The sequence below is a fragment of the Chiloscyllium plagiosum genome, chromosome 42 (assembly GCF_004010195.1).
Source record: "Chiloscyllium plagiosum isolate BGI_BamShark_2017 chromosome 42, ASM401019v2, whole genome shotgun sequence".
Taxonomy (NCBI): Eukaryota; Metazoa; Chordata; class Chondrichthyes; order Orectolobiformes; family Hemiscylliidae; genus Chiloscyllium; species Chiloscyllium plagiosum.
This window is the reverse complement of record NC_057751.1, coordinates 9,485,302-9,507,419: the sequence shown is the minus strand read 5'-3', so window position 1 is coordinate 9,507,419 and position 22,118 is coordinate 9,485,302. Positions and strand designations below refer to the sequence as shown.

At 39.4% G+C, this 22,118-nt stretch overlaps 1 protein-coding gene and 1 long non-coding RNA gene across 15 annotated transcripts in view; one reads left to right on the top strand and one right to left on the bottom strand.

The window, feature by feature from the left end:
- The window catches only part of LOC122543083 (cytosolic purine 5'-nucleotidase-like), a 126,646-nt gene that overhangs the window by 80,734 nt on the left and 23,794 nt on the right, over positions 1-22,118 (top strand). For 7 of the 14 annotated variants that reach the window (XR_006309914.1, XM_043681319.1, XM_043681321.1 and 4 more), the window contains exons 1-7: positions 1,001-1,134; positions 7,175-7,248; positions 7,765-7,882; positions 11,282-11,377; positions 17,341-17,432; positions 19,641-19,698; positions 22,023-22,116. Coding sequence is in view for 12 of the 14 variants with exons in the window: in XM_043681319.1 (XP_043537254.1) it covers positions 1,001-1,134; positions 7,175-7,248; positions 7,765-7,882; positions 11,282-11,377; positions 17,341-17,432; positions 19,641-19,698; positions 22,023-22,116 (666 nt within the window). In the remaining 2 variants the exon portion in view is untranslated. The other 7 variants (XM_043681326.1, XM_043681318.1, XM_043681323.1 and 4 more) reach the window with 5 other exon arrangements.
- The window catches only part of LOC122543085, a 46,396-nt gene continuing 25,828 nt past the window's right edge, over positions 1,551-22,118 (bottom strand). The window contains exon 3 of the long non-coding RNA XR_006309915.1: positions 1,551-2,377. This is a non-coding gene — a long non-coding RNA (uncharacterized LOC122543085). The remainder of the gene's footprint in view (positions 2,378-22,118) is intronic.

Genomic DNA, 22,118 nt, shown 5'->3' with positions numbered 1-22,118 from the left:
GATTAAAGCTCTTCGGGAGTAATTTGATTCTGATGAACAGAGCGTTGTTTCTGCTGTTCAAAATCTGACCTTCATTCACTCAGAAACCATTAAATTAGTGAAAAGAACAAATCCAGATTAGGTAAAGAACCGACATGAAAGAGTATTGGTTCAAAACTTGCAGCATACAGTAATATCTGCTCTTAATTAGGTTTATTCCTTCTGCATCCTTTAGCTGAAATATTCTTGCCTCCAAAGTAGTAACAGAACTAGGACATTTGGCACTTGAATGAACAGGCACGCAGCGAGGTTCAAGAGTCAGAAAATGAAGGGACTCTGTGGGAGAAAACTGATTGTCAGCTCAGTTTCAGAAAATGAAGTAGGGGGGGAAACATTTTGAAGAACAGAAATCAAAGGATAGAGATAGAAAAATAAGAAAATAAAGAGTTAAAGGTTTATATTTTGAAAATTAACTTTGCTGTTTTTAGTCAGCATCCGCTGGCCAATTCTTTCACAGGATCGCGTACTGTTTCGCAGGAATAGCTGCACTCACTCTTTAGGATGACGTGATGGTGTGTTGAACAGATTATGCGTTCAGTGCCTGATGTTTGCTGATGTGAGGAAGTATGAAAACACTTGCACAGAAACTGGATTTCGGTTTCCTTGGAGTGCCAGCCCAATTGTGCAAGTTATTCCCCAGACTTGGGCAAGGTTCACACAGCGGAGATAGTGCTGATCCATGTACTTGGCACACAATCGTCAGAGGTTTGTTCGAGCTCCTGCAGCAGCTGCTGAAACGTGCCGAGCTCCCTGTCAGAGTGAGCACACAGCTCCAATGATAAACTGCAGCCTCGACGCTGTCGCAACTGATAGTGTATCAGAAATGAAAAACTGAAACGTTATTGGATAATTTCAGTTGGAACGGTCACAGGATGAATTCACTGGTTTAGTTCTCGAGTTCTCTTTACGGCGCCACACTGGAAACTTTAAAGTGTGCTAAGTTAGAAAGAACTTGTTCAGCATGGGGAGTGTGACAGGCGAATGCTCAGAGCAGAACGATAATCACTCAAGTCAGGAGAATCACACGAACGCCCAAAGCACACGGGAGTGCCAAATGGTCGATTATCGATTTTTGAAACGAGACTATCACCACAGGTAATAAAGCTCATAAATATGTTCTGTTCAGAGTCATTCAAATTCAAAGTGCAAAATGTCATGATATAATTCCAATAGCTTCAAATATTCTAGTGTTCAAAATCCAATTAGGTCTGGTTAACTCAGTGGGCTGGAAACGTCGTCTGTTGACAAGAATCATGCCAATGGTTCCACTTCGGTTCTGCAGAAATAGATGTGCTCCTGTTTTCTTACCTTTGACAGTGGAAGCCACCATAACATGTTTCTGATAAAAATGATGTATTGAAAAAAGTATTCTGTGGAAATCCTACGCCTTCGATAATTTGCTTCGCTGAAATACTTTGGACCCTTCGAACTCGCAAATCTGCAAACGACCCTGTTCGGCTTCAGTACAAAGACTGAGCAATGTAGTAATGCTCTCAATGCTTCAGCGCCACAAGTAGGTGGAAGTAGTTAAATCATCAACTCCTCTTCTATATTTGTGTTTGTGTTGTTTTTTGTAAAAGTCACGATATTGTAAGGAACCATATTCAAAGTGCAGCAAAATACAAAACTGGCTTTGGACTCGGTTTACAGTGCAGCAGAACTTTTCATTCCCCAGGGTGAAGCATTATTTTACTTATTGGGATATTTAACATGCCACAGCTTCGTAATTTATTTTATATCATTTTTAGCACTGAGTAGCGGGAGCAGCTGATACCATAGAGTCTTCCATGACAAATGTAGAAAAAGGTCAGTCAACTAGAAATTAAGCTGAATGATATGCATTCTTTCATTCAAATCATGGAAATCCAAAGTAGAAATGTTTCAATGTTAACCTGACTGTGGGAGTGCTCAGTAGGTATTTGTGCAGCTTCTTTTGCAATTGCACTAATACAAAATGCACTGTCAGTTGGGGAAGAGAATTTAACACCACAGTTTGATTTGATTTTAACAAAGAAAATTGACCCATATGTCGCAGATCTTTAGTGTCTTTTCAGCAAAGTATTTAAAAATCATGTTGTAAATTGGAAGGAATGGCAGAGGTTGTTCAAACTTTGCTAGAGAATAACTTGCATATGATTCCCAGTGGAAACCCTTCAGAAAAGTTCGCTTGTCATTTTCTATTTTTGTCTGCTGCGTCGCCTCAGTCACAGCATTGATTCTGAGGTTGCACAAAATAAGTAGCATGTACTTTTAAGTTTCAACTTTGATGAGTTAGTTTCAGCTTCATCCTTGAGTCTCCTTGTCTTTAATTGACTGAGTTCAGCTTCCTTGTATTATACTGCAAAAGAAAATGAAAGAGTTGCATTTAATTGGTGCCTTTTACAACCTCACAACATCAGAAGAATGGTCACTGGATCAGAAACATTTACTCTGCTTTCTCTCCACAATTGGTACCAGACTTGCTGAGTTTCTCCAGCAATTTCTGTTTTTGTCCCAAAGAGCTTGATTGCCTATGAAGGTTTTTCAATCAGTAATTGCTGTTGTAATGTCAGAAGCACTGTAGTCAATTTGCACATAAGAGATCCCACAAAGAACAATGTGATAATATTTGGAAAATCTATTTTGATGAATGTAAGTTAGCTCGCTGAGCTGGAAGGTTCATTTTTGAACCATGAAAATGAACCTTCCAGCTCAGCGAGCAAATTTACATCCAGAACCTCAACCTGAGCTACAAATCTTCTCCAAACTCACTAATCTATTTTAATAGCACTGGATGAGGGGTAACCATTGGCCAGGACATGAATTTGGAATTCCCCTGCCAGTGTTTTGAAATGGAACTTAGTGATTGATTAATGTACAGTTTAATATCTCAGCCAGAAGATGGCATTTTTGATTGCATAGCACTACCTCAGTGCTGCACAGAAGTGTTAGCTTCAGTTTTCTGCTCAGCAATCAGTTCTGAGACTTGAGGCCACAACATGCTGACTCAGAGTTGAGAATGCTAATAACCATGTTAATGAGAGTTCAAAGTGTTGAGATGCAGTTGAAAGTCCAAGTGGCACTATTCTGTCCATGAACTGTGGTCTGGCAGCCAGCGGGTTAACCACTTCTTAGCATTCTGTTATCAAGGCCATGACCATCTGGGTTGACCACTGTTCTTTATTATCATGCAGTCTGAGTTCATGCTGATTCTTTATTATCAATTCATGCCCTTGTGGACCAACCACATGATTTGTGGTCTGTGGATATTTAATTCATTCAGCTGACTGAATGCTGTTGTTGCTGTGTTATCAGAGATTGTCCCATGATTGTGCGCTGGTATGCTCTATGATGATGAAATCTACCAGTTAACAGGTCAAAGTTCATGGAATACTTCAATCAAGTCAAATAGATTTAAGTAACTGCATAATTTCCACCTGTGCTTGTAATTTTGAGTTAGAAATTGTGGCTGTTAGTCCTTATTTTTGAAGAATGTTTGACTAATTATGCCTTTGAAGCTTTTTGGCATTTTCTGCAACAACAGAGTTGAGTTTTCATCATTACTAACAACTCAAGGAATACATCATGCTGATAGTCTGCTACATAATCAGATAGTGGTACTGAATCACAAACGTCCACACTGGAAGGTTTTGTGTGTGTGGTTTGAACCCATTTTGCAAGAGTAATTTCCCCCCTGTAAATGTTGACTCTTTTCGAATAGTTCCCTATGGTCTCAATGCTAGCTTTGTTCCACTGCTTCATCTCAATGCCCATTCTTTTCATTTGAGCTAAGACAGGGACGCACAGCTTTCAGAAGCTCTGACTCCTCTGTTTGATGCGTTCATTTGGGGGAAAGATGCTCAAGTGCTCCTTTCAATAGCCCCACCTTTTTTGCAACAGATTTCCGATTTCCTGTGCCAGAAAATTTCTGCAGCTCAATTTACTTGCCTTGTGATTGACACACAAACACTATTCGTAATTGAGTCTCTGCAATTGAGAAGTACATCCTGTGAACTGTTCTTTGAAATTTACTTGAAACACTGTTTGCAACTACCAGGTCGAGCATTTTCTTGACAACATTGGAGTTCCAGTTTGTTTTTAGCAGTTGGCCTAACAGAGCATGGCCCTGCACAGATTGAAGAGAAACCTCTCCACATGGGACCCCAAACACTGATTTTGCCTGGGCTCTATGGTGGAAGCAGACACACCCACTGTTTCCTATATTTAAATTACTCAAGTAGAAAGGTCAAGGTGCATTGGACCCCAATGAAAAGAAATATATCCCAAAACGTTTTAGGTACGTTATGGATGAAAAACTTGTTGCTTTGCACGTCATTTAGTCACCTGAATGGCATATTTAATTCCCTTGACTTTGGATTAGGCTATTGTTGGCAATGGGCTTGGCTTTCTGTGAGAAATCAGGAACAGCAGAGAACAAACAAACCTGCATGTGTTACTGTCAGCAACAAAACTCTCGTTTCCACTTAATAGCTTATTTTCATTTAAGTAACAATTGATTGCATTGTCAAGAATTATGGAGTATGACCAAAGTGAGAAATTCAAATTTTTGAATCCTGGGATTAGCAAGAATATATTTACTGAATTTCCAAATTTGAAAAATTGTAAGCAGGTGTCAGTCGTCTATATGGGATCTTATGTTAATATCAATTTTACAGATTCTTAAAAACAGTCACCTATAACTGTTGAGAAGTATAGAATATCACAAAAACAGCACAGTAACAACAGTGAACCTGGATACATTTCTCCAGTACAAAAATACAGTATTTACAATGTTTTGTGCAATCTTTGTTTGAGATTCATGCTGCTACTGTCCCAAAACACCCATGAGTTTCAACTTTGCAATAAGCCTCACATATAATATTTATCAAATACCTTTTGAAATTGCAATTGCACAATATCAACTGTATACCAATATTTGCCCTCTCAGTTATCTCATCAAAAACTTAACCAAATTCATCAAATGCAATTTGCCTACGACTCGTTCATGCTGACTCATTTGTCAATCTGTATTTGCACAAGTGCCTGTTAATTTTTCTCTGTGTTATTGTATCTAACAGTCTCCCCACCATGAGCATTTAACTGTAATTACCAGATTCATCTCTCCCTTTTTTGAACAATCCTCTAGTCCTTTGTCACTCACCATATTTCTGAAGAGGAATGGAAAATTATAATGTGTTACCCTTTGCTCACCATTGGAGCATTCATCCTAAGTGATTTGGCTTTTAAGTGTTGCAAATGTTTCTGGTCCTTTCTGTTTGTCTATTTTTATGTTACGCAGTCATTAACAACTTCCTCTTGACTTGTTTTTATCTATATACACCTAACAATCCATCACTTTAATTCCTGAGTGGAAAAGTGTCCTTTGACTTCAATCTCATTCAAAATGTGGAAGAGGTTAAGCAGGACAACTAAAGAGTTTTTTTGAAAAGCAATATCTCAATTTGTTCAAAGGGTTAGGAAGATTAAAACCTGAATTCCTCATTACAATGACGAAAGATGCAAAATTCTTATACTTCGACACACCCAGCAAGATGACACATCTCTAAATGAAATAAGTCGAGACCCAAGCATGGTTGTTATTTCCTTGGTCACCAATCCAACAGAAAAGTGTTTGGGCTTGGTTGCTGCACATTGTCGTCCCGTTTCCTTAACAGTTGAAGCAACAGTATGGCTCTACTTTCTTCATCTTTATTCCGAGCCCTGGAGAGAGAGCGATCACCCATGCACACAAAGACATGAGTTCTCAGTCTCCTCTCGAACAGCAGATTCTTAAGGAATTGTATAGTTTCTTTCAGGGAGGCAGCATCCAAATAAGGCAACATCTATATTGATTGGGTGACAGTTAGAATCACTGAGCATCAACAGTAAATTTAAGCCATCTGGCATTACACAGTGGATGTTCTTCACCTCGTTAAACCACTACCCTTGCCTCCAGCACCTCACTGTTTACTGCAAGATCTTATCTGGTCAAATTCGTGCTAGCTGAGCCTTTGTCAATCAACCCTAAGCTAACTCTTTCTCTATCTGCTCATACCTTATACACTTTCTCAAGGTCTCCTGTACTATTCAAATTTGTTTTGACCTTGCACAACTCAACAAGGCATTAGTGAAATTCACCTTACAGCCAAGAGTTTCTCTGAACATACCAAAAGCAAAGTTGTTTTATTTATTTATTCATTTGTGATATTTTGTACTTGATTGTCAGACCTTCACAGAGTCATGTGTCACATGGACGACAGGCTGATCCATTGGGCATCAGTTGAAGAGCATGATCAGAGAGTGCCTGTAATAATAGGTCACGCATTACATTAAAATCTACTTTGCTCGGCCTAGGAATGGGACAACATGTGTTGATGAAAGATTGAACAAAAAAAAATACAATTGTTCACCAACAGAGCTCTTGCATCATTTGTACTCCTGCTCGAACTGCAGATACCTAAACCAGTTGTGTTTGAACCTTCCTCACATTATTAATTGTTATGAACTGAATGCTGAACCTGATAAGAGGACAACCTCAGACCTCATTCAAAAGAGAGTCAAAGGTAACCATCATTCACCCAACAAATTACCAGTCTTTTGTGTTCAAAGAAAATACTTTCAGGGATGATTGTGAAACTTTCAGATTACCTTTATTTATAAAGTCAAGGACTTGGCAATGTAGGATAGAAGGGGTTGTAGTAAATGTAATTATATGAACAAATGGACAACGAGAATTGACTGGAAACAAACTTGGAAGAAGATATTGAATCTGATTTTTAAAGAATTACGACTGATTGAGTGCCATAAGCAACATCTGCTGTAATGATTGAATGAGGTCGACTGGGGAGGAGAACAAAGATCCTTTAAAAAGTCAAACCTAAGATCAGGTCTTCCAAATCACCTATGTATAAATGGATACTATATCTTTGTGACATAAAAAATAGTTGCAGAGATGTATACTATTCACGAGAAGAGACTCTTCTAGTTTGACCAGAAGGTAGTGATTCTCATCCACAGTCAACTATGGAGAGTCCTGGAAAAATGTATACCTCGAAGGCATTGTGGCAGGGCATACAACAAAATTGACCGAATTTTGTCTCTCATTTCTATTTTTGTGAGGAACTCACAATAGGATGTTTTTGTGTTTGGTCTGCAGGGTGTTTGTGAACAGGAGCTTGGCGCTTGAAAAGATTAAATGTTTCGGATTTGACATGGACTACTCTCTGGCAGGTAAGGAAATTTCTTGTTCATGCTATCAGTTAAATGACAGGGTATAGTTTGAAGGCAGACCCAATAACAGCAATGAAGTATGCAGAGGAGAAGAAGTGAGATGCAAAGCCCAGCTGTGCAGAGTGAATAAATCCCAACCAGAGCTGAAGGCACAATAATTGATCTCAGTCAGGAAAACAAAAAAATCAAAAACAAAAAGTATTGGAGAAACTCAGCAAGTCTGGCAGCATCTGAAGAGAGAAAATCAGAGTTAATGTTTTGAATCCAGGAACCCTTCTTCAGTCTGTTCTCAATGTTACATGCTCATAATGCTTTGAAATAATTGCATGTTCTTTCGCTTGAGTACATATGAGCTTCTCACAGTTTAAAGGAGAGTATTCAGAATAGATAGGAGAAGGAGATTTCATTTAGTCATCTTGATCGTGTTTATCGTTGCATTGCTATCACGCTGATTTTTCCTAATGATCTCTGAAAGATAATGCTGTATCGATGCTGAAAGATGCTTTTATTGTACAGTTTACAGGTCTCCTGAGTATGAAGAGCTTGGCTTTCAGCTGATGATAAATCACTTGGTTTCAAAGGGATATCCACAGGAGTTGCTTCTCTACACATACGACCCCACTTTTCCAACCAGGTAAAGCCAGCATTTCGACTTTTGCGGCTGTGGAGATAGTCTAACTTAAGTACCCATTCCCTGGAAGGATATGACATAGCTGAGTATGTTCCTTTGGGTGAAACTATGATATCAGATGACAAGATGCTTTGTCATTTTGGGTTTAGCCAGTTATGTCTTTTATGAGGGGAATGGGCAGTGACAGGGTTATGCTTTTTTTGTTAGTTACTTAGAAAACAGAAATGTTCAACTACGAATTATTAAATTAACCTGCAGTGTCATACTTGCAGGAGAGGTGAGAAACTTGACAAAAATCTCCAATTTTCAGAATCCTCCATATTTTTAGCTTTTCAATAAGAGAGAAGTACAAAAGTTCAGATAAGTGATATTGGATTGGATGGTATGAGCAGTGCTATGAAATTGACTCAGGTAGGTAGTTTTGTGCTGAGGAGATGGAACACCAACTTGAAGAATTTTTCATGTTGAGGGTGGTGCCCATCTGGTACGAGCTGCCAGAAGAAATGGTGGAGGCAGGTATAGTTACAGCATTTAAAAGGCATTATTGTTGTGGGGGAATCTGATGGTGCCATGGTAGTATTCCCTACCTCTGGAGCAGGAGGCCCAGGTTCAGGACCACCTGCTCCAGAGGTGTGTAATAACATCTCTGAACAGGTTGGTTAGAAAAAAATAGGTTAAATAAAAATAAAGTGCTGATTATTCTCTCTCCAAATAAGTGAAAACATCGCAAGACATCTGAATGAGTAGATGAATAAAAAGGGCTTGGAGGTATTTTGATCAAATGCTGGTAATGCGACTGGGATAGATTGGGATGTCTGGATGGCAGGGACTCTGTGACTCTGACTCTATAAATGGTGCAAAGAATAAGGAATGGCAAATGGTCTTGAATCTGCAGAAAACTAAGTGAATTCCATTATTAAGGGGAACAAGGATGATTTCAATCTGGTGGCTGTTTCTCCACTGATCACACGAGAAGACGAAATATGTAACTTTAAAATTTCTGGCTACTGTTGATTTGTGAACAACGAGAACCAAGAAGTTACATGGACCTTAGTGATATTTGATTGTCAATCAAAAAGGTTATTTTAAAAAATGGTGTATTCAGCTTTCTGTTTGTGACAAAAACTATGTTGATGAGAAAGACAATCAAAAAGTGTGGCATTGTTGGCTTCAGAACTTAAAAGTTGAAATTCAAAGATAGATGGTAGAATCTGAGTTTTTTTTTCATTGAAAAAGAAAGATTGGCATGAACATAGCACATTTTATGGATTTGCAACATCCCAAAGCACTTCAGAGCAAAAAGAAATCTTTAAACTGAAGTCAGTATTGTCGCTTAGGAAATGCGATAACTAAGCAGGACACAACAAGTTACTGTACATGTCTGTGTGATGACAATCAGATGATCTGTTATTCGTGATGTTGATTGAGGACTGTACATTCACTGGGACTCCACTCACAGGATATTTTATGTAAACCGGACCTTGATTAAATGTCTTATCTAAAAATGGCACCTCCAAAAGTGCAGAACTGTACTTCTGTATTGTCTGAGCATAGTATTTTATGCTTAACATGCTGCTGTGGACAGGAACTCAGTACCTTCCAATTCATAGGCAAGAGTGCTTTCCATTAGGTGACAATTGAGGGAAGAATCAATATTTGGTTCCTTTAATGTAAAAATGATGAGCGACACAGCACTTGAAAGACCCACGGAGTTGAGTTGTGGTGGAGTTGTATGAAGTGTTTGTAAAGAGCCTTACTATGGGACTGTCCTCCTCAGTCTTTATTGCAGCATATCTGCAACGAGTTAAAGGCATGTGAAAGCTGTATTAACCCATTAAAGTATCTTAACATCGGGTATTTTTTTGTCACATGGGCACAGTTCTACAGATGGTATTCTGCTAATTTGGCTGTTGCCTACAGTTCTTAACAGATACATTCAGCAATGCCTGCTTTCAAAGTGTTTTCCATGAGTTCATCTGTGGTCTGTTCTTAGTCTTGCAGAAGTGAATAATTTTGGGCAGAATATCAGGAAATTGCATGACAGATACGTTTATGAGTTCATTACTGTGACACAAGCTCCCAGAATAGGAACACAATGAGCCCATTTTAAGAGGATATCCTTCTTTCAAAGCGGAACTCAAATCATGATTCCTGGGTACAGCCTTATGTATCTATTCAAGTGTAACCTCAGTATCAGATCCATGTCCAACGTGATCCTTTCTCTTATCTGTTAGTCTATAGCCATGCAAACAAAGATCTGAGGACACGTGATACAAATGCCATTGCTTATGAACCTACTTTTCTGATTTGCATGTTTAACCAAGTGATGTTTGTGCCTTATTTCCTGATAGTCATGGATAAATAATTGATGCCAATCCTAGTTGCACATAAGATTCTTAACATATTAAGAATGTTAATCACAAAAGCCAAAATGAAGAGCCTTTATATTGCTTTCTTGAAGGATGTCATTGACATTGTAAAGTGATAAGACCAGATTCAGTGTAGAAAAGACAACAAGATCTATTTGACATTGGATATGGTTATATGGAATGTATATGTATTACACGTTCATGTGTCACATGTTCTTATGTGAATGTGTGTCTAGCATAAATCTCCCACCTTGTAAGGCAAGAAGTACATGTTTAGTATCTGCAACAGCACATTCATGACAGAATGCATGAAGGTGTTATATACTCCTCTACAATTATATTTTTACCTATTGTCAGATTCTCAGTGTGAAAATGTGATCAACAAAGAAATACATTCATGGGGTTTGTCATGACATACTGCAAAAAAACTGACTCTGATTTGAAATTCAATTCAGCCTCAGCATCTGGCCCACATTACCACCTTCCATGCAGTCTTGCAAGGCCAGCATCTGACGTTGTGTCTGCCTTCAGCCCTTCTTTCAGACTTACATAGAACTTAGCCCTGCTTGAGAACCTTGCCTTGGCTTTGTATCCCTGCTCCACAGTCTGCATCTGATGTAAATGGCCATAGTTTCGAGGCACTGCTTTTCAATCAGTTTGATAATTTATTTGCATGGGGTCTGTTAATACGTGAAACCTCAAAACATTCACCGAATCATTTTGACTGTATGCTATTGTAAATTTAAAAGAGAATCAGAAAACATTTGTTGTTTCTCCGGGTAACTGACTAAGTGTTTGTCCAAAGTGCTTTCTCAAAGTAGAATGTGAAATCTTTGGAGATTTAGTTAATATTTGGAACCATACAATTTGAAAAATGGTCATGGGATACAAAGATGAAAATAGATTAACCTAAAAATGTGATCCGATCCTCAATTAGCTTCTAGTTTTGGTGTAAATGTTTACCTTTTCTGTGTTCGTATATTAGCATCCTGTGGCAAATCTCCATTTTAACTGTGATACTTTAATTTTACAGAGGGCTCATGATTGATACTCTACATGGAAACCTTCTGAAAGTGGACTCTCATGGCAACATCTTGGTGTGTGCTCATGGCTTCAGGTTCCTTAAGGGGTATGTCAGGCTGTTTAATTCATCTGTAGCAGTATTGTAAGTGGGACGGGGTTTTAATTCCCAAGCAAAGACTCAGTTTTAGGACAAATGCTGCACAATAAGTTGTCCAACGAAGTGTCGATTCCTGAAAAATGGCTTCATATTTCGAAAATAGAGAGATATTCCTCTGGGTACCTGTTGCAACAGATGGGGTCAATACACAATATTTGCTAACTGCAGAGATTTGGAAGAACCCTTTGCCGCTCATGACCACTATGTACAAACATGAAAGAAACTGGTTAACACAGATGCCATAGCAGAGATGCTGCAGGACTCAAAAGATTATACTCAAGGGAAACCTATATGAAGGAATGTGAGGTTGACCAGCAGTCCGTAGGATTGAAGGGTGATGCAAGATCTGAAAATGTGGAGTCAGGCTGTGCGTGACAACAGGAGCTCATTATTGTTCTACGTCAACTGAGCTGTGCAGATAGTTGAGTGCTGTCACCAGAAACATGAAGCTGTCTGTCCAACCATGGAGTGCTTTCACAGAAATGTTGATGGGAGATGTTCTGTGTTGCGAAACTTGAAAGAATGTATATTACCGAGAATCAAATGTTGCAATGTTAGATTTTCAACTTTAAACACGTAACTGCTTTTTGGACATGGCTGCCTTTTCTGTTGTCTAAATAGTAGAAGGTCAAAAGGAATAAATATTTCAGTTCAATCAATCCCTGTATTCTGAACATTCATCACATTATTTGTTTATGGAAGGGAGCTTCTGAGACAATGCAGAAATCGAGTCTGAAGTGGGACATGATTTACTGCATATGCAGGCAGCCAAAGATATGATGGATTTGCTTCATAGTTTACTTAGCAATTAATTGGATTTGCATAAATTTCACATTGAAATAATATGCTTGATATATGGTTCAGAGTGCAGATCAAAGTTTGAAATTTAAAAAAATATATGTTTTAATGAAATAAGAGGTTAAAATTGAGGGAGCACTGTTTCCCCTTTACTGTGGAATGCTTCTACCAATCCCTCTACCTGTGAGGACAAGCTAAGAGGTCTCTGCTTTTCCTTGGAGGCTGATCCAATGCCACCATCCTCTGGGTGGTTGACATTGTTCTTTTATTTAACATGCAATACTTCCTAAAATGAAAAGTTGTTGCTGTGTTTAACGACATGTGTCCTTGCAATGCCTTTGGTGCATATGAAACATTCTTTGCTCCAGTTCTACTCAGGGCTCTTCCAAAAATCTTTCTTTCAATATATTGATAATTGTGTCAGTGTCATGTCCTGCTTGCCCCAGAACTGCAATTAGTGATCAATTTCACTTATAAATTCATTTCTTCCTTCACCTTCACAAGTCTGTCTTTAACATTTTTCTTCCCTTTCTCAACTTCTTTTTCTGTGTTTCTGGGCTGAATCCCACTGATTTTCAACTTAACTACATGGCCAAACACCCTGCCTCCATCCTCCCATTTCATGCGTGTTGTTGCAACTGTTCCGATCATGTTACCTTTCACAACCTCCTGATAGCGCTCTTTTTTTTCTCAACCAAAGAAACTCTTTTGTGTTTCACATTGTGCTCAATTGTTTCCTGAACATTCCCTGCACTTCTGCTCTTATCCTTTAGTTGCAAGGTTTTTGTTGAGGTTGAAGGGACAGTTTCCAAAAACTGGAGAGAGTGGGATAAGATTTCTGTCAGCGAATTCTGAGCAGGAGGAGATTGAATATGAGGAGGTTTAAAAACTGAACTCTTGGATTTCCTTGTCCCAATCCAGTTTTCCTCAGGAATAGTCAGATGATAAATTGTGGCTTCCTGTTTAGGACACTGAATTACAAAAGTGCAAAATAAGAATTTCACCATCTTTGAACATTTTACTTGCATTTGAGCTAGTTGAATTTGTGATTAATCAGCACTCAGGAAATTACTGGGCAATTTTAACTGTGATCTTATTTGGTTTCTGATAGGTGGAATATGCTCCCCACAAGTTACCTACCCCCTGCCCAATGTATTCTTTTTCAAATCAGTTGGTTCATTTGCAAATCCCAAGTTCTCTTTACCAAACAGAAGTTTCTGATGACATTTAGACTTTAATCCTTCGGTATAAATAGCTGGTTCTTAAGCTCTAGGCCTCAGATTCCTTGCATAGCTGTGGTTTAAGTGAACTGTATTGCAACATAGATAAGCCTTGTCCACTTCTGTTGCACCCAGCGGTCATAAGCCTTTCTTGTGCCATTGAAAGTTTTCAAAATAAATAGAGATCAAAAGAATTCACAAAGGTTAACTGGAAAGAATGGAACAAAATGTGATGCAAAGCAAAGCCCTGCTGCATTTGGTCATTTTCAGCCAGAGCCTCATCACTTTGGGATGTTTGTAAAATTGGTCAGGTAATGCAAATAGCCTTCATCTGGAAATACTGCAAAGATCCGTTAAAAATGAGTAGAAAGTAAATATGCAGGAGAGGAGGTTTTGTGAGAGTGCATGAGATGCTGTAAGGAGATAGAAATATCACTGATACAGGTTTCTGATAAAGGAAGTAAAGCATGTCTCCACCATTAAACACTGAAGAGACTTTAGAAAACCATCAGATATAGGAGTAGAATTAGGCCATTCAGCCCAATGAATTTGCTCTGCCTTTGACCATGGCTCACATGTTTTTCAATCCCATTTTCCTTCCTTCTCCCTGTAATCTCTGTTCCCCTTACTCATCAAGAACCTGTCTATCTCTATCTCAAACACACTCAATGACCTGGCCTCCACAGCCTTCAGAAATGAGTTACACAGATTCACCACCCTTTGGCGGAACAAGTTCCTCCTCATCTTAGTTCTAAAATGCCATCCCTTCACTCTGATGCTGTGTGCTTGGATCTTCGTTTTTCCTACTTGTGAAAATATGTTCCCCACATCCACTCTATTGAAGCCTTTCAGTATTCTGTAAGTTTCAAAGAGATGTCCCTTCATCCATTTAAACTCCTTTGAATACAGAGTCCGGAACGACTCCTCAGAAGATAAGCTTTTCATCCCAGTTTTTGTGAACCTCCTCTCGACCTCTCTAAGGACAGCACATCCTTCCTTACATTTGAGATCCACAACCTTTCACAATGTGGTCTGTCAAGAGCTTTATACAATCTCAGCAGTACATCTCTGCTTCTCGTATTCTAGCCCTCTCAAAGTGAATGCTAGCATTGCATCTGCCTTCCAAATTGTCAACTGAACCTGCAGGTTAACCTTCAGAGAATCCTGAATGAGGATTCCCAATTCCCTTTGGACTTCGGATTTCTGAAGCTTTTCCTGATTTAGAAAATAGTCTATGCCTCTATTGTTCCTATCAAAGTGCATAACTTCATCCTTTCCCACATTGTATTCCATCTGCCACCGTTTCTGCTCACCAGCCTAACCTGTCCAAGTCCATCTGCAGCCTCCCTGTCTCAACACTTATTGTCCCTCTGCCTATCTTTGTGCCATCTGCAAACTGAGCAATAATGCCCTTTATGCCTTCATCCAGATCATTAGTATTTGCATGACTAATTTTGGTTCCAGCAGTCACCCCTGTGGAACTCCATTCGTCGCTGTCTGCCATGCTAAGAAAATCCTGTTTATCCCCACTCTCTGATTTCTGCCAAGCAGCCAGTCCTCTCTCCATGCCGGTACCTTGCCCCTAACACCATGGGCTCTGATCTTATTTAGCAGCTTACTGAACAACACTTTGTCAAAGGTGAATGACAGAAGTTTGTGTTACATGTCAGTGGCCTTTGTGTGACAGTCAGATTTCAATTGCACTGCCCCTGCATTTAATTTATAAGCTACTATTTACTCATTACAGGTGGGAAATCATTTGATAATTGTCTGTCATCTCAGATCTGTGAATTAACCTTTATCATGCCCACTTCAGAGTCTTTTTCAACTTGACAACAATTTAATTTCCATTCTGCCCCTCAGGCTGCTGTGGATAGCTCAGTCATTGAGTCCATTCAAGATTGTGGTGAATGAAGTTTTGAACATGAAAGGGGAAAAAAAGGATAACGGGATCTGGCAGGAAAGTGGAGATGAGATAGAATATCAATCATGATCTTATTTAATGATGAAGAGGAATGAAAGAATCTAGTCCTACTTTGAGTGTTCTGAGTAGTAAGGTTGAGAGAAGTTTATCGACGCAGGTGCATAATATGGATGTAGATGAAGTGGGCATGCAGGATGTGTGCCAGCAAGTTGTTAAAACAGGGTGTAACACAGCCTGTGACTTCCCAGTTAGGACTATAGTGTTCATTATTACGGACTATCTTGTATAGCTTGCAGTGCTCTTTTTAAAAATTCATGCAACGGTGTCTGGAATGAATGTGTTAATGTACTGTCATTGCTGTCGTCAGCATCCACTGAACTGAAGCATCAAAAGCCTGTTTGTCAAGAGTTATTGGCAAGCTCGCACAATCAGTGATACAAAAGAAAACATCACAACACCCATATCAGGGCTACTTCAAATGGGGATATTTCAAAATGTTTCTTTCAAGTACAAGCCACTTCCAGTACCACACTGATAGGCCTGGCAACTGAGGAGCAGTTCATTTGCTAAGCATCATCTGAAGGAGGATAACGTCCAAAGTTTGAAGGAGATGTGAGAAAAAGCAAAATGAAATGAAAGAGAAACTTTGATATCAATCTCCAGGGTCATTGCTCAGTTTTGGATTGACTGCTAGGGGTTGAAGGACTCTGAGGGCATAGATTAGGAAGTGGAGGTAAGGCCTCAATCAAATGAGCCATGATTTTATTGAATGCAGGTTTAAAGGATAATATGATCTACTTATGCTCCTATTTCTTATGATCTGATGATTGTCAGAGTGTCTATAACACTTGTTTATTTATGTCTGTTTACGCTACATCCCAAATCCTTGATGATAAGGCAACAGCTATTGTTGAAGTGCAGTGACTGACATAACAAACAACTGGTAAACAGAGAGTGTTGTTCTACCAGTTGTTCACATAGCAGAATGCTGAGAAAGGCACTTCAAAGGAAATTCACAAACCGTGTTGAATTTCATTCTAAAATCGGATTGAAATATAATTTTCCAAGAAGTATGAAAGAGATTAGTCACTGCAGTCATTCTCTCACTTTGTCGAATGTTGCTGCAAGCCTGAGATGAGAATTTTACCCACGCTACAGTCTAATCTTCACAGTATATTTCTGTGTCAAGTCATCACAAAATGAATTCAGGGTTCTATTCTTTCTTCACTTGCCACATAGCAGTTGGTTGAAAAGAGCTTCAAATTAATTGTAATATATACTTTTCACTGAAGTTGATGGAAAGGAATGTCAGATAGGATGTATAATGAATGGCTGATCAGCTGTCAGGGGAGTCGATGGTTTAGTGGTATTATCGCTGGACTGTTAATGCAGAAAACCCGACAATGTTCACGTGACCTGAGTTCGAATCCTGCCATGACATATGGTGGAATTTGAATTAAGTAAATATCTGGAATTAAGAATCTAATGATTGCTATAATCCATTGCCAATTGTCAGAAAAACCCATCTCTTTCACTGATGTCGTTTCGGGAAGGAAGTTTGCCCACCTGGTCTGGCTGACATCTGACTCCAGACCCACAACAATGTGGTTGACTCTGAACTGGTGTTTGGGCAATTAGGGATGGGTAATAAATGCTGCCTAGCCAGTGACTCCCTCATCTCGTGAATGAATGATAAGAAAAATTTCCAGGTTTACACCATTGTCAATAGACATAATCACCTTCTGATCTGTTTCTGTCCGCTCTGCCACATCTCCTCATGAAAATGTTATTACACCTTCTTCCATTTTTATTGCAGGAAGAATCAGATGAATATGACTCAGTTGTGTTGAATCCAATTCTATGAATATGTTGCATTGAGTAGGTCATGTTGTGTTGTATTGCATTGCTGAAAGATCTTAATCCAAACATTTCCTGTAACCCCTCCTATTTTCATCATTCTTCACCTCCAGAGCAGAGATTCTTGAGCAGTACTCCAACAAATTTATCCAAAGAGATGACACGGAACGCTTTTACATTCTCAACACCCTCTTTCACCTTGCTGGTAGGTTGAAACATTTCGTATAACTGATTTTAACATGCTTCAAATTACAACATTCTTTAGCAGTAGCAGCTAACAGGATGTAACCTGTTGGATTGAGCCTGTCAGAAGGTATCTCTGCCACATTGAGGGGCAGACAGTTGTCACCATGGATGAAAAAATAATTTTCAATATGTTGGTCGACAGCTACAGTTCATTTTGAAGTGTACTTTCTCTACTGTGTGTATTGGAGTTTCAGCTCCACAGATCAGTGTTGTACTGAAGCTTTGAGGACAGTTAATATCTTTATACTGGTTCTGTGAGGTATTCCATTGTGATGATGCTACTCCTTTAACAAGATTATGATGTCCTTTTTTTTTTCAGAGGGGTCATAAGTGCAGAGTTGCCGAGAGGTCTGGCTTACATGGGTTTTAGGGCCAACTTGATTATAGTTAATAGATACTGCTTCAGTCAAAAGGCTTTCAAGTTTAAAAAAAAAACACTTTGAAAGGGGATGTACAATGAAAGGGTAGTGACCAGTTCTCCCAGCTCAGCTTTTCTCTGGTTTGGTTTGGTTTTAGCAAGCAGTCAGTTGTGAAGCTGCTGGACACACAGAAGCAGGTCCACACTGATCCTCCCTCTCTCTGACATCTCTCCTGGAAGACCTGTGTTTAATTTTACCTTTTGTGACAAGGGGTGTTTTTGGGGATTGTTGCATGAATTTGGAACACCATCATTAACCTATTTCAGAGAGGTTAAGTTATTCTGAGAGGTGAGAGGGCTGAGAGATGGCAAATGGAGTTTAATGTGGACAAGTGTGAGGTGATACACTTTGGCCGGAGTAATCGGAATGCAAAGTACTGGGCTTATGGTAGGATTCTTGGGAGTGCAGATGAGCAGAGAGATCTCGTTGTCCATGTACACAGATCCCTGAAATTTGCCACCCAGATTGACAGGGTTGTTAAGAAGGCATACAGTGTTTTGGCCTTTATTAATAGAGGGATTGAGTTCCGGAACAAGGAGGTTATGCTGCAGCTGTGCAAAGCTCTGGTACAGCCACACTTGGAATATTGTGTACAGTTCTGGTCACTGCATTATAAGAAGGATGTGGAAGCTTTGGAAAAGGTGCAGAGGAGATTTACTAGGATGTTGCCTGGTATGGAAGGAATGTCTTTCGAGGAAAGGCTGAGGGCCTTGAGGCTGTTCTCGTTGGAGAGAAGAAGGTTGAGAGATGACTTAATAGAGACATACAAGATAATCAGAGGGTTAGATAGGGTGGACAGGGAGAGCCTTTTTCCAAGTATGGAGACGGTAAACACAAGGGGACACAACTTTAAAGTGAGGGGGGATAGGTATAAGACAGATGTCAGAGGTAGTTTCTTGACTCAGAGAGTAGTAAGGGTATGGAATGCTTTGCCTGCATCGGTAGTAGATTCGCCAAGTTTAAGTGCATTTAAGTCGACATTGGACAGGCAAATGGACATACATGGAATAGTGTAGGTGGGATGGGCTCTAGATTAGTATGACAGGGCGGCACAACATCAAGGGCCGAAGGGCCTGTACTGCGCTGTAATGTTCTACGTTCTATGTTCTATATTTGGTTCTCTTTAGTTTGTGTTTCATTCGGTAATCTTTTAAATAAATTCTGTTTTGTTTAAAACTAAGTGGTTGAAACGCTTTGAGGGGGTCTGACCTGGTCCATCACAAAACTGAGGCAGCCATTCAACTTTCCCCATTAAAGGGGGTCAGTTGCATTAAATTCCACATTCTAATGAGTCTTTTGCTTGCAGTATTACCGAACAGCAGTATCTGCTGTCGCTGTATGATACCAGTCTTCTCTCCACATTAGAAATGTGTGGATCCAAACCCCAATCCATACGCTCCAGTGCAGTACAGAGGAGATGCTGTGATGTTTGAATTGTGGTATTTTAAATAAATCATAAATGTAAGGCCCTATCTGTTCTTCCAGAGTTATCTAAAAAGTCCCATAGCACGAGATGAAGAAGAGCAGACAAGTGCTGAGGGCTTATGCCCGAAACGTCGATTCTCCTGTTCCCTGGATGCTGCCTGACCTGCTGCGCTTTTCCAGCAACACATTTTCAGCTCTGATCTCCAGCATCTGCAGTCCTCACTTTCTCCTCAAGTTCTGAGGGCATCCTGGCCAAAAAAATATTATTAGCTGAGTTCTGTGGAATTATTACATTGCCTCATAATGCACTTCTTCTGTTTCAGAAACCTATCTGTATGCCTGTTTAGTGGATTTCTTCATCAAGTGTTCCAAATACACCAGGTAACAGTACAGCTGAACATATGTGCAATGTTGTCCATATTTTTCATTTTTTGACTTGAAACTGATCCCTGATGGAATTCCAGATGATTACTTTCCCTACAGTAATGTTCTTCAACGTTGTGTATTTTACTTGATTTGCAGGACCCAAACATGAAACCATAGTCACAGTAGGGATTAAAATTGCCCTTAGATCTATGTTTAAATACCTTTGTTTCCCTCCTTGTTTCCATCCCTGCAATAGGATTGGATCAACACACAAAATGTCCAGGAGAATTTACTCAAGTGTGACCAGTCAGAGAAGAGAAAAAAGTTGAAGAGCAACTCTTCTGCAATGTCAACTTATCAGCTACAAACACAGAAGAAAATCAATCTAAAATTGGCAAGCAAACAGCTGGGAAAATTAGTGCTGAAGGAGTTGCTAGGAGACTGCCTTTTTCCAGAAGCTGAGGGCTGGAGTCTGAGGTCAGAGGGATTGTGAGGTGGGCCAAAGTTTGGGAGTGCGGGAATTAGGCACTGGAACCAGTGAGGGAACTGCTGAGAGCCACCGTACGCTGAGTTACAGGGCCTTTTGCCACACCTCGGACTTCTGTCAGCTGAATTCTGGGTGAGGGTGTCAGAGAAGGTGGTAGCAGGAGGATTGGGAGAGGAAGCATAAGTTTTGGGGAGCGTGGAAGAAGGAAAGAAGGAGCCTGCAAAAAATCGAAGGAGGGAGAAAGAGACTGTGAGAAGGTGTGGTGGTAAGGAGACAGAACAGTTTCAAATCTGCCAGCAAACGAATACTCTCTGAACTCAGATTCAAAAAACTTCAAATCACTTGGGAAATGAATTTCTTGCAAATAAATGTGGAACAGCTAGTTTAAGGTTGCATAAGGTCAGGAGCTTCAAAAAACTTGTTACAAATTTGACTGTACTAAACATTGTCAATTGTTAAATTTAATAGTAAAATTGAGATCTGAGATTCAGTGAGTGAAGATGGAACTGCCTCATTTGTGGCAGTTTTGTGCATATGCGGTGAAAATGCCTTCGATTTGACCTTATCAGTCTGTGGATGGTGTGCTCAGGCTGATGGATTCTCATGTAGAAATACGTCAAGCATCTTTAAAAACATTTCTTAACTGATGTCTGTGGTCTTGTACCAATTTAAACATTCTGCTGTCCAGGAAATTACTGCTGTCCTTGTGTTTTATAACTATAAATTTCACAATGAGTTGATGATTATTGAGAAGATTGATTAATTATTCTAATTCAGCTTCTATATCAGTCCAAATACCCCATTTGTCAACATAAATACAGAAAGTATTACTTTATGACAACATTACCTAAAATGAGTTGGTGAGGATGAAAACATAGCCCCCAAATCACACCCCTTCAGAAAATCTCAAGAGGCGAACAGTGGACACTTGTTGTTTGAAGAATTGCAAGCTCTCTCTCATTCCTTTACTGCAGATCTGGTTGAATATTCATCTGCTTCTATGCGGTGCCTTGTTCCTCACTGACATTATCAAAAATCACTCACAGATATTAATCCACAGCTCTCCTTTTCCAGTGACCCTGAAATCCATAATTGTTATTATGCCGTTCAATTTTCCTGATACAATTCAATACAAACTAAAATTATCCAATTTCACATCCTGGCTCTCAATTCTATTTTCTTCTGTGAGTGCTTCTGCAAACTTAAGTTTCAAGTGCTCGGCCTTGGAATTCTACCCCAAGCTGATCTTGTAGCAGTACACTACCAAAGACTGCCAGCTTCCAATCTAATTTGTACGTTAATCACCTTGAGGCCAGTGTCTCAAACTCCACTCTGCAGAAACAACTACTAATTCCAATGACTTTTACCTTTACTGACTTTTCATTCCTTAAAGTGATATCAATCCTGCACTTTATTGACAAGTCTCTCGAAACCTTCCATGCTTTCTGACTCTGAAATTTTCACAAGTCTGATATCATTGCTTGGACCTGCTCCTTCTTCATTTCTAATGTGTGTGTTCTCGACATCTGACACACTGTTAGCGGAGCTTTGATCCACTGGGCTCCCCCACTGTTGATCCCCATCTCTAGATACTTCTCTTCACCCATTCTAAAAAAAACTTCCCTGCATTTTTAATCACTTTTGTTCATTCTTCAACTATGCAGACTCTGAAGCTATTTACTTTGTTGTGAGAACTTGTATAAATTGCAGTTGTGGAAATTAGTTTAATGGTCAGGAAATGAGGAGTTCAATATGGTTTTGTTGTAAATATTGGAAAGGACAACCAGTGATAAATAATATACCTCATAGAACTATGACATTGATTCTAATGCTTTGCTTTGTTCCTATCTAGCTGTGAGACTGGCTTTAAACGTGGTGACCTCTTCATATCATATCGGAACATGTTCCAGGATGTGCGAGACACAGTGGATTTCATTCATGATTCTGT